We start from the raw sequence: 13,476 nt of genomic DNA, 5'->3' as shown, positions 1-13,476 counted from the left end.
ATTCAAAAATGGATTTTTGGTTGATATTTAAGGTTCCTTCTAGGAGGCTAATTCATTACATCACCATCTAGAGGTGTATGGTACTAAACTACTAATGTTGTTGCCACATTATTGTAGTATAGTGTAGAATATGAGCTAACTATTTATTTTAGGTTGAAAGAAAATTAAAGTTGGATTAAATAACTTTTAGTCTTCTTAATTTTCTATGATGGAGTGTTTGAAATGATCATGTATGTTGACCACCAAAAGATGTGAATTTACATTAGAATTTGGTATAGTTTAATAGTGTATTGGGAAAGCAATAATGGTGGAAGGGAAGATAGCACTTAAACTTTTATGAATCTATTATTTTTTTTCGCCTATTCTTTTCTCTTTAGATTGTCTCATCCAAAACATTTCGCCTATTGTTTGTTCGGTTGTAAAATTCTGCCCAAATTTCATAAAATTGGATCGGAATAAGTGTCATGCGAACTGCGACCAAATAGCCTTAATTGGGATTTAGGCCTTTCTTGACCTATATGAGGAAGAATAGCAAAATTGTTATGTTAGAAAATTCAATCCAAATCACGCCAGCTCAAGCCATAATAGATTCGCTCCAATCCAAACATCTTGTAAAGGGGATGTTTTCAATTGTGTTAAAAGTTCATAATTTTAATGTGAACCAAATCTTCAAGGACTAATGTACAACACTTCATATAAGTCTTGGGAAGAGCAATATTGACACTTTGTTGTTTTTAGAATTGTAATCACAATTTTCCTTAAAATATTCTCGAGTGCATTTAAAACATGAGTTCTTTTCTTAGATTGTACTCCTATTTTAGACACTATTACTAGTCAAATCAAATTCATATACTCCCTCCGTCCACAATTATCTGCAACATTTGCCATAATTGGGTGCTCTTTATTATGTACAACAATTTTTTTTCTTTCCTTTTTAGTAAATTTTAAAGACTACAAATACCACCTTACCCTTACTTTTATTTTTTAACTTTGTTTAACATCTTTTAATTACACTCAATTTTCCACCTTTTTCCCACCCATAAAAGGGGCCCCTCAATTTTCCACCTTTTTACCACTCACTATAACCCACCCAAAAACAAAAAAATAAGGGACCACTTCTTTCCCTCCTTTTCCCCACTTAATTAAACCCACTCAAACTTAATTAACTTCACTAAAAGTTTTGCCTAGGAGTCCGCAAAAAGGACGTTTGGTGCAAATAATCGTGGGCGGAGGGAGTATATAAAATTGTTGTGACAGGAAAAGAAGTAAGATAAATTTATGGAGAACTCCTAGTTTATCTGTAAGGATAAGATTACATGCATTGACAAACTGTGTATTTTCGACCTCTTTGGATTGGATTGCGAAAATGATTCATCCACTCATTTAGCTACAGTAGATGTGCATTTTTTAATTTTTTTTTTACAGACTATTTAATTAAAATCAGTGGGATTAAATTGCTACAAAAATCAAACTTATAAGCTATTCTCATCTTTATTTTCACTTATATATATCATAAAATTTGAGTATAGACAGTGGCAGATCCACGAAGGCACAAGGGGTAGCACATGCTACCCTTTTAAAAAAAAAAGAAAAAAAAAGAAGAAGTTGTTCAAAGAGACCGGTTATCTTAGATAACAGGTCTCTTAGAGGCCACAACAAATTACAACAAAGCGTTGCTTTTTATGTTAAAAATATAATAGACCTGTTATATATAAAAACAGGTCTCTTAGGTTCTGGGTTTTACTTTAACTTATATTTGCACATATTTTTTTTTTTTAAAAAAATCTCATTTAAGTCATAAGAAATTATTATAAAGTAGTAGAATTTATAATTTTTAAATTATATAATATATACTTATACTTTATTATTTTTAAATCATTGTACATGATACCAAACATAACAAAAAAAAAAAAAAAAATGAAATGAGTAACTTATCATTCTTAAATACTCTTTTCATTTGACAAAATAATACTTCCATTTTTGTTGCACTTTTCAATGTATATATCTATTTGCTAAGTAATATATTTACTTTTAGCTAGTTTTATATGAGTAAAGCAATAATTTATATTAAGTAAAATAATTTCATGGTATACTTTGTATGTACTACCCTTATTAAACATATTAAATAGATTTGATCATATTGATAACTAGAATATAAATTATTCCATATTTGTGAAATGAAAATTTATCTACCAAATTGAATGTTCAAAAGTTAAAGGTTAATTATTAAACGATAATATATACGGAGTACTATAGAACTTTTTTCTATTTTATCCTTATCATTCTATGCTATCCCTAGTTAAAAATCGCGGACCCGTCACTGAGTATAGATTAGTTAATTTGAATACAAGTATTTAGGTTAAGTTATGACAATGAATATTGAATGAAGAGCACAACACCCATTGACAATTGAGTTATAGGCCTAAAGGATATCTTCTATAAAGGGTAGATACTTTTTTTCCCTTTTAACTTAGTCAAAAGTTAATAGAGACATTGTTGTTGTATATATAATGTGCACACAATACTGTTCTAAATTACTCATGCAAATCGTCACATTATGCCATACTAATTTATTTCTTATTCTAAGTGTACAAAGAACCTTAAAGCTCCACATTGTTTAAAACAAGATTAAAGACTCTCCTAGCATGGATGTCTACAACGAAATGACGCCTTAAAAAATTTTATACTTTAAAATCTTTTTTAGTAGTTAGTTATATGAGAAGAGTACCCTAGAATATAATTTTCTAGATATTACTCTCTTGAGGTGACATGCTTTGTTGCTAAGTGTAAGTATGTCGGGAAGGTTATTTTACATTATGTTAAGAGTGACTTATTTTATGAGAAATTACTTATTATATACTCTGTAATTAAGAATGTCATTAATAGAATAATATTTAAAGATAACTAATTACGTGTCTCATCTATAAATTGAGCAAGATCAGTCGCACTCGATGAATACCTACATGAAGGCAGGGGAGCAATCACAGAGCGATGCATGCTAATATGCCAATATGGAACTATCAAGGCATGAATACAACATCCCTTTTGCTTTACAAGAGGAGAAACAAACAGGTTCATATTACAGTTATTACGGAGTTTAATAATAAAGTTTGTTTAGTAACTAGTTAATTAATTCCATAACATTAAAATAATCCACCATCATTTATGACATTCTGAACATTCTGCCAAAAAATTAGCACAAACGTCCATCTGTACACAAAAAAAAAAAACTATTTATTTATGGTTATATGACCAAATTTTAGTATAAAACTTATGAGTTATGACAATTTTGTCAGTCATCTATCCTTGTTACAAATTCTCCAAGGTATATACTACAAAAACAACAAACAATGCATAAACTAATATTAACATGCGGAAATATCCCATTTGAAAGCGAAACATCATATAGCAACTAAGCATGCAAATTATGAGCATGAAAGCTACTTTACCTTAGATTATGTTATATCTAATTATTATTATCCTATGTTGTGGACTTCTAGTAACACTATTAGAATTGGTAATTTTTCATTATAATATATAGTGGTGCTTTGTACTTTAGGAATAATAGGATTTAGGTGTTTGTCTTAGTCATTTAAACTCTTTTGTAAAAGGTAAAGCAATTTTGTAATAAAATTAAATTAGAAAATAAAATTCTATGTATAAAAAATCATTGTCTTTTGTATGTGTGTACTATTATTATTTCATTAAATTTGCAATCTATGGAATTTATAGATGTCGGCTAATGATAGGGTACATAGTATCACTAAGATTTACTTGTAGCTAAGAAAAAAATGATTGTGCAAATTTATTTGTTGTCTTTCTTGGTTAGCCACCTAGAGTCATTTAATTTTGGGATTAATTAAGGAGTATAATTGATGAGACTTTGAGAGTTATTATTACATTTTGATTGGGATCGAATCATACCTCTTCTTTTATTTCTATTTCAAACAAGTAGATTGTTGACAAATAATCGTGTTGGCTCTTATATACTACGTATTACGGAGTATAACGATGGTTAGTTTTTGCCCAAATAAATATGTTTTTTCTATTGTTATGACATATTTTGTCCTTTTGTATATATTACTCGTAAAATAATGTAATACTCCGTATTTGCTATAAGTATGTATTACAAAATTGAAAATTTCAATCAAGATAAATTACTAAAACAACTAAAATAAACTTAATAAATTAAAGCTATACAGAGTGCTAAATTGAGTTAGATTGTTATATGAATGAAACAATCTAATTTAAATTTATGGATTAAATAAAGTTGTTATAAAAGTATACTTTTCTCATGACGCTATCTTTTTAATGAATTACATTTTAAAAACTAGCCATGCAAGCAACTTCTAATTGACAAAAAGATCGTTATAGAGAATATGCATGCATTACATGTAGAGCTCTTATTTGAACAAAATAGCTCAACTTGTACTTCACTAAACGTTGTTGACCTAATTACATCAAGCAACTCCAGACATTCGATCAACTCACCTTATGTCGGGAATTTTTTTCCTCTTTTCTAGGATTGGTGTAAGGAATTAGTTGCTTAAGGAAAGTTTAATTTATTAGGTTTACCTCATTTTATCACCTCTTTTCAATGTAATTCTTGACACTTAAATACTAATCATTAACAATTCTTTTTGTGGATGTCATATAAGTTTGTTAAAGTTGTAGCAAATCGAAGATTGGGATGATCTTTTTCCATTTATACTATTATATTTCTGTGACTCTTTCATTATAAAATTAATTTTAGAAAAAAAAAAAAAAATTCTTTCTAACTGTATTACATCATTTAGATTACTGTTTATATTGACATATACGAAGTATAAGAGATGTGTACAGAGAACTAGTTTTCATGAATTCGTGTAAAAAGTGAGATCTTGCTAGTTTAATTAACCTCAATGTATAATATTAAACTATTAACTCTTCATAATAATAGCAATGAGCTATGAAGTACATCATATTTGATTAAATTGTGCATATGTGCCTTAATTAAGAATGAAGTTAGTATACATATTCAATTGAATACTTGCATATCAAAAAGGCACCTAATTATACATGAGAAACACAACTTACAAAGTTTAGTAATTAGGAGGTTAAACAATTGAATTACAATCTAAGTTAACACCTCTTGGTCATGAACCAATGAGTACTATAATTGGTCAACTGCAACAAATGATTTCTCAAGTACAACCGACTATCTTCACAAATGATGGAAAGCACAACTTTAACAATCCAAATTCATGCACAAGCATTAACCAACCCTTTTTTCTTACTTTTTAAAATTTTATTTTATTTATTTATAATGGAACCAACCTTTTTGTTGTAAACTATTTTTGGAATTCCACCAACTTTTATCTAACCCATTCCTTCCTTTTTTTTTTTACCCCCACCTAGCTAGGCCCATAAAAAGTATACCTTGATTATCTTCTTTTTCTTTAGAATTCACTCATTATTTGAAAAAACTTTTCTTTCTCTTTTCATTTCACTTTGGAGTTTCATTATTGGTTTTACTTGCCAATCAACATGCCTTTTTTTTTCACACTATCATGCATAATATACGACGGATAGTATATATCAAAAGCGCAATTGAAATACTATTAAATTTTTTATACTTACTAAAAAATAATTAAGTATTGAATTCCTGCTATTAAATTTCTTAAGCATTTATTTGTCTTTTATGACTTCCTATACACCAAAATGCATACGCAATTTTTAATACAATTTTAATAATATTGTATTATTACTTAGCTACTACTCCTATCCAAAAATTGTTCAAAAACCCAAAAATATAAAACATCTTCTGTCAGCATTTATTTGGTTCAATAAGGCAATTGCATTCAATAATTGAGGGGGGCGAATAAAATTTGTGGATACCAAATTACCAACCAAGCCGGAAATATGAATTGAATAATGAATACACCCAACAAACAAGCAAAATAAATTCTTCATAATATTAAAAATTGAAATTTTATACTTGTATTTATTTAATAAAATATGTATTCATATTTTAAAAAATTAATTTTTGGAGGCGTATATACTTAGGAATCGCTTTGTATACGTTAAAACGTGTGATGTTGTCACTGTCACCTACTCCTACGAATAGTATGCAGCTATCTCTAAAGCTAACCCTCCCAATTATTTTATTCCCTCTTATCACAATTGTCCATTTGTATTTTTTTTTAAAAAAATTAGAAAATAATTTCTGGGTTCTTTTATTTTTATATTTTATGAAATGGGTTATTTTTATTTTCCAAAAAAGATTAAAACTTATTGATTTTTTTTCAAGGGACAAAAATGACCATGACCACAGAAAACAGAGCTTCTTCTTCAATTTAATCCTCCAAAAAAAAAAATCCTCTGCAACTAGAGAGAGAAAGTGTAGAGAGAGAAAGTGGGTATGCTTTTGAATGAGGTTTAAGACAGTGTTTAGGTCTACCAACTGGTAGTTAGCTCTTCCTTAAACCCCAAATATTGTAGATTTTTAGAGAGAGAAAGTAGAGAGAGAAAAAAACAGAGGAGGTTACCAACAACTATTGGCAACAACAGCAACAACAACTACTCTCAATCCCTTCAAAGTTTACATCTTTTTGGTGCTAAATTTCTTACTCTCACACGTGCCAATGGTGAGAATATGATTGATTGTGAGAGATTATTAATTAAAGATTAAATTTTTACCAATTCATTTTGTTTATTATTCAAGAAATAGAAGGTTGTACTTAACTCCTTTCTCTCTCTACTTTCTTTTCTCTCTCTATCTTAGCCACTCATTATTTTATTTGGGTAGGAAAAATTCAATCTTTTTTTATTTAATTATTTTTTTTTTGTATAAAATAGTTTTATTAATTTTATAATATATAGTTTGTTGGTTGTAGTAAGTATATTATTCTAATTGGGTGTGTCATTGTTTTTTTTGATTGAAAAGGGTTTCAAGGGTGGGTTGGTTTATTGTTTGCAAAATCTCTTGGGATCAGTTTGTCTTTAGTGTATAAGGTTTTTATGCTTTTTTGCAATTTTAAGCTTCTTTGTTCCCTTATTAAGGCACAAACTCTTTGGGGTTCTTTAAGGTATACCTCAATTATAATTTCCTAGCTTTTGAGTGTAATTATATATATTTTTTTCACTTATAAATTTAATGCTTTTATTATTTAACCATGGTTTTGATGATGCACTTTGATTGATAATAGTTCATATTGCTGAATTTCTATTCTGGGTTTGACTTGTTTTAGCTTAGTGATGAAGAACTATCAAGAACACTAATTTCAGCTGATTGTAATTATTACAATTTAGAGTGTTATGGTTCATTTATTAGTCTATATTTACATTTTCAGAATAGGGTTTCTGTAAATTTTTATTTATTTCTGTGTAAGTTTAAATATTGATTCTTTATGTGATATAATTCCTTGAAATTATTAGTGTAATTATGTTGATCATATCTTAGATGATTCTAGAATATGTATGATATTATTCCTTTTGGCAGATTGATAATTATTGGGTTACAAAGATTTTGATGATGATGAGTAAAAACGTAAAAAGGTGAATTGCTTTGTCAGATTGGACTTATTTATTTAGTGATTTTTATCTTATCATAGGTGGTTGTTACTGGACCATGAACTTTGATCATATGACATATGAGGATTTCTGCTGATGTTCTACTGTTGGAATTGTGCTTGTGTATTGCAACTTTTTGAGTAAAAGTGATAGAAATCCTACCCAAAAATGGCCACTTATTACCCCAGTTCTAGTGCTCAGCTTGATGTCCTGTCAGCGCCGTATGTCCGGGACCAAAAGTTTGTATCATACTCTGAGTCACCTCTTCTCCATGGGAACATGATGATGTATCTTACATCTTCTTCACCCGGTTCGTTCTCTGAGATTTCGCCTGGTTCTTCAATGAATCCCCAAAATGGTGTTGAGATGCCCGCGATGAATGGGAGAAATGAGATGATGTTTATCCCACCTACCGGGGATTCGATGTGTATGCAGCCCATGAGCGGGACACTTAACTCAGGAGGAGGTGAAAACGTTGGTAATTCTATGCCAGGGGAACTTCAATTGACATCTAGGAGTCAGATAAATATGGTGGATGGTGAGCAGAATTTGCAAGGATTATCGCTTAGCCTTAGCACACAGATGTCAACCGCGGTTTCAACATCGCAGTTTCAGCAATATCAATACTCCAATCCAGGACTCTCCTCTGTCCTAAGCCCTCACCTTCCCTTTTCGGCTGAGAATAATGTTAGGCCAATGGCCTGCAAGGTTGATGAGGCTTCCCCAAACAAGGATATGAGGAATTCTGACTTTTTTCCTTATGAATTGCAAGGAGATGGACATAATAATATTAGGTTTGGGGCACTGAATAATCCTCAATATTCAATGAACCCGAAAGCAATGAATTCTAATCAATATCAGTATGAGCAGGCTGGAATGGCCAACACACTTGTGAAGTCTAAGTACCTTAAGGCTGCACAACAGTTGCTGGATGAAGTAGTTAATGTCCGGGAAGCTCTTAAGCGATCTGATTCTGGTAAAGAACAAAACACAAGCAAGGTAGATGAAAGTTCCAAGGAGTCTAAAGGCGGATCACAAGCTGCCTCAGAAGCTAATGAGTCTGGATCCACAGTGGAGCTATCTCCTGCTGAGAGACAAGAATTGCAGAACAAGTTGGATAAGCTTCATTCCATGTTGGATGAGGTATGATATCATTGCATTGTTTATTTTTACTGTCAATAGATTTTGAATTGTTCATTCTTGTGTGTTCTTGGTTGGTAATATGTCATTGCATTGTCCTGATTTCTAAATCACATGTTATGGACTGCCACATCTTGTTCCTGATCATAAGTGGTATATCTTGAACAATCCTTGAGAAAATTATGATGTTTTGGAGATATTGACAGAGCTATAGACAAAAGTGCTGGTGATCAGGTGAGAAGGAGGTTTCGAATTAGTTGGGGATATTAGCTGATTGAAAGATTAGAGGCTGCCTTATATTATAATCTGTTGCTTGAGGTTCTTCCATATAGCTGATGCTGATTGATGTGTCTCTTGGTTGTTGAAACTTGAAAGTAATCATGAGGATCAATATCGATTCTCTTAGCTCCATTATAGCAAAGCGATTAGGTAGAACCATGGAAACAGTGATTTGGAAGTGTCGGTATCTAACTGAAAGCCATTTTGGGAAATGTAATTTCTGTGGCTTAAGGCTTGATAGGGAACGAAACAAAGGAGTTGATAAGCTGTTTCACAAGTATACTATATCAATATAACCGAGCTGATAAATGCAATTACAGGCGGACATAGTCTTTTTGTTATAGCTGTAGTGTGTATGCACTGTAGTGGGCGATCTACTTTGTGGTGTGCTTTCCTTGGAGTTTGAAAGCGGGCAAGAAGTAGCCAAAATCTTGAATTTGAGGACACAATAGGGAAATAGTTGATTTTCATTTGATCAATGGTTATGTGGTATTAGATGATAATGAAGTTAAATAGATTGTCACATGCTTTGAAAGCATTGTAAATCAATTTCCAACTTTTGACTATCATAATGTCATTCTAAGTGAAAAAAGTGTCCCTTTGATGCTTGCCAATATAGTTTTCAGCTTCACATTTAAAACTATTGGATCTCTGGGTTTGGGATTCAGATACGTTTTGCTTGCATTTATATTTGCATAACTTTTGAAGCTGACATGGTGTAGTATGTTGTTCGCGATTGTTCTGCTTGTCAAAGACTGATAGGAGACTTGGAAGGATGGTGCAATGTTATGTAATCCAATTTGGAAATCTTATTTATGTGTCCTTATAGGTAATTGAATGGTGAATGAGCCGAACCGAGGTATAATATATATCATGTGTGCCTCTGATTGCAGGTAGACAGAAGATACAAACAATATTGTCAACAGATGCAACTTCTGGTGTCATCTTTTGATGTGGTAGCCGGGGTTGGGGCAGCCAAGCCTTACACAGCACTGGCCCTTAAAACAATTTCTCGTCATTTCCGATGCCTGCGTGATGCCATAACTAACCAAATTCAAGCAACCCGAAAAAGCCTTGGAGAGCAAGACAATGGTCTTGGAGTAATTCCTCGTCTTCGCTATGTGGATCAACAACTCAGGCAACAGAGAGCCCTTCAGCAATTTGGTATGATGCGCCATGCATGGAGGCCTCAGAGGGGACTTCCTGAAAGTGCTGTTACTATTCTTCGTGCTTGGCTTTTTGAGCACTTCCTTCATCCGTATGTTCACTGCCTCTTTAGACTTCTAAGAGTTCTGCTGATGAAAGGTGAATTCAAGCTCATGTTTTAAATCTATGTTTAACAGATACCCAAAGGATTCGGAGAAGATTATGCTGGCTAGACAGACAGGATTGACTAGAAGTCAGGTAATTTCAATGAGAGAAGCTAATAGAATTAGTGTTTTGAAAATATCTTTTTAGAAGGGTTGTACTGCAGAGAAATTGGATTGGAGAATCCATTCTCGCTTCTCTCTTCCACATTCCATGATTCCATCACCCTCTCCCCCATCCCCAAACTACCTAAAGATGCCTATTCACTGTCAGATGTGTGCATCATTAGTCTGAACTCTGAAGAAAGTTATGTACGAAGTATAATTTTGGCCAAAATTGAAATCTTCACTTGTCCATACCCATGGTGGAGGCTTGGAGCGTCGAGTATGCACATGGGTACTTAAGGTGATCTGAAGATTCCATGTAAAATACTTTGTAGTTGTCTTATGCCCGCTGAAAGCAGAAACTTTACTTTTTATTTTTTAAAAGATCCTTGATTCAAATGTGATAAAAGTACTTGTTTATCTTTCTATCTTTACCTTTTTTTAACAGGGTTTATTAGTTGATTTTTCAAAGTGAAGTAGGTTTCATATTAATGTAGGAGTCTAAATACAAACTGTGATGAAAAATCTTATTACTGCTCAACTTAAACTGACATTGTGTTGCTGTTGATCTTGCAATGGAGCAGGTTGCAAATTGGTTTATTAATGCACGTGTACGTCTCTGGAAGCCAATGGTTGAGGAAATGTACAAAGAAGAATTCGGAGAAGCAGAATTATTGAATTCAAGATCTTCGCCAGAAAACACGCCCAAATTAGCAAGGGAGAAGTCTTGGGGATCTGAAGACAGAAGAGAAGAAATGCAGGAAAGCTCAACATCAATAGTCCACGATGCTCATGATTCGAAGATCAATGTCAACCAAGGTATTGGTGCTAATAATGACAATCACGGGTTTTACAGTAATAATGGGACTCTTTCCTCTCCTGACCCTAATGGTGGAGGGCATGGGCATCCACATCTCATGGCCAATCCTGCTGCTTACCAAATGTCCGAGTTAGGCAGCTTTAGTGTAGACAACCAAGTATCCCTAGCCTTAGGCTTGCGACATCGTGAAGGCGATGTCACATTCCGGGGTAACACAAATACAGATGCTACTATGGGAGTCTCCACCTCGGACTATAATCCATACCTTGAGCAAGTAAACCAGCAACACAGGTTTGGTAACCCATCACACATCCTAAATGATTTTGTAGCCTAAATAAAAAACAAAAAGTACAAAAAAAAAAAAAAAAAAAAAAAAAAAAAAAACCTTTTTAATGCATACTTCTCTACAATCTCTATATGAATAAACTGGGGTTAGACCATATACTAAACCTTAGCAATAGCATTACCTGCATTTTTTTCTTCCTCTCCTGCTGTTCTTACAACGCCGTCTGCGCAATTGTGAAATTCAAGCAGGCCTGCAGAGTGGGAAAAACAGCAAGGAGTTGTGTAAATTTCATTTGAATATATTGTTGTAGATTTTTCCCAGATGTAATATGTAATATAGATACTGGGTCGGAGAAAATAGCATATATTTGTACAAGATAGGGATTATTCATGTAATTTTTGTGTGACATTTTGGTCCAAACAAACAGAACATTAAAAGTATAAAAAAAAATATAAAAAATTTAGAGTATATAAATATAGTTACTCTGAATTTTTTTATTCTTGTACAATTAATTGATTAAATTCATTGATTAAGAAAATAAATTTTGAAATTTTAGATACTGCAGTATCTGTAACATAAGATATAGCAGTAATGCGGTAAAAGCAGTATCTGCTTAGCCGCTTAGGGATTCAATTGCACCAGAATTTTACAGCAGCAGCCCAAATATTCAGAAAGTTTCATAGGGGTAAAAAATCTGTCAAACAAACATATTTTTTTAACCCAGATTTTACTTTTACCGATACAATGCAAAATTATCATCAGATTTGAGTAAGAATGTTTTTAATTCAGAAATTCTGATATTTATAAATTTTGGATTTTTTCTGATGAAACATTGTTTAAAAGTTTATGCAGAAAGAAAGAACCTACCCTTCTTTAATCAGAGAATTGTGGGACCCTTTATTACATAAAAAACCTTCTTTAATCAGAGAATTGTGGGACCCTTTATTACATAAAAAACCAAGAAAAAATAAAAAAGAATTTGTGTGTATTAAGAGAGTGACAACTGGGATAGAGGAATAGGAACAAAAATGGTAATGATTACAAAAACAAGTTCCTAGCAGAGTACCAGACTCCCCTACCATCTTACCTAGAAACAAATCTAGAATCTATGCCATCTTCCCTATTGTAACCAACCAATCTCTCTCTTTTTTCACCTTAAGATTCTTACTCTATTATTATTGTATTATGATGATTTTTTTTTTAAAAAAATCTGGTATGATTAGCAAAAGAAAATGTTCTTTTTGGGGTGTTTATCTTTGGATTTCAAGAGCCTAATGTACTTTAAGTTTTTGTAATTGCATATAATTAGCATGTAGTAAAGACTATTCCAATGCCGAAAGGCGAAGAAAAAAAAGATGTTGCTAAATATAGTCGTTTGGTTTATGTAAACCCATGTAAAGTTGAGATATTAAACCTTTTATAACACTAAATGATGGGTAGAGTTTTTTTTCTTTTTTTTGGTAAAGTTTACATTGTATTTCATACTATGTTACATAGTCTCATGTATTCTCCAAATGTGTTTTTTCACACTCGTAATTCAGTGAAACTATTTACCGGATTGTACAATCTTAAATCAAATTTGTAAGAAAAAGAGACATTTTTTACAAGTTGATAAATTTTTAACATAATGACACAATATACCTTTTACAAAAATACACATAATTACCAAAACCATCAATTATTACCATCTTCATGGATGCATCACTTGCATGTGTTATCAAGCTAAACCAAAATTAAAGTAGGATATTCTAAGAGGAGAGTACAGACTCACATAAACAGACAATCTAAAAGGCTAAAAATTCTGAGTGTGTTAAAAGATAGCCTACTTTTCTTCTCTCTTTCCCTGTTTCATAGAATAAAGATGGTACTACTACTAGAATTCAATGTAATTGAAATGAAAAACTCCAAAAAAAACTGAAAAAAAATACAATCTTTTTCATGCACTATTAATTTGGGCTAGAGAGAGAAACACAGAAAAAGAAAATAGA

At 31.9% G+C, this 13,476-nt stretch overlaps 1 protein-coding gene across 4 annotated transcripts; it reads left to right on the top strand.

Annotated features, from left to right (window-relative positions):
- Positions 1–6,226: 6,226 nt before the first annotated feature.
- On the top strand, positions 6,227–11,894 carry LOC110723282 (BEL1-like homeodomain protein 7). Of its 4 annotated transcripts, none has more exons than XM_021902625.1 (5): positions 6,227–6,626; positions 7,593–8,694; positions 9,864–10,228; positions 10,314–10,374; positions 10,967–11,894. In XM_021902625.1, the coding sequence occupies exons 2-5, from the start codon at positions 7,720–7,722 to the stop codon at positions 11,534–11,536; spliced, it is 1,971 nt and encodes a 656-aa protein (XP_021758317.1). In that variant the 5' UTR covers positions 6,227–6,626; positions 7,593–7,719; the 3' UTR covers positions 11,537–11,894. The 4 variants fall into 4 exon arrangements, with proteins under 4 accessions (XP_021758317.1, XP_021758319.1, XP_021758318.1 ...); XM_021902627.1 differs by lacking the exon at positions 6,227–6,626 and adding an exon at positions 6,694–6,712; XM_021902626.1 differs by lacking the exon at positions 6,227–6,626 and adding an exon at positions 6,715–6,783.
- The last annotated feature ends 1,582 nt before the right edge of the window (positions 11,895–13,476 follow it).

The sequence above is a fragment of the Chenopodium quinoa genome, unplaced genomic scaffold, assembly GCF_001683475.1.
Source record: "Chenopodium quinoa cultivar QQ74 unplaced genomic scaffold, ASM168347v1, whole genome shotgun sequence".
NCBI classification, from domain to species: domain Eukaryota; kingdom Viridiplantae; phylum Streptophyta; class Magnoliopsida; order Caryophyllales; family Amaranthaceae; genus Chenopodium; species Chenopodium quinoa.
The sequence above is the reverse complement of the archived record's forward strand: the minus strand, read 5'-3'. Positions and strand labels throughout refer to the sequence as shown.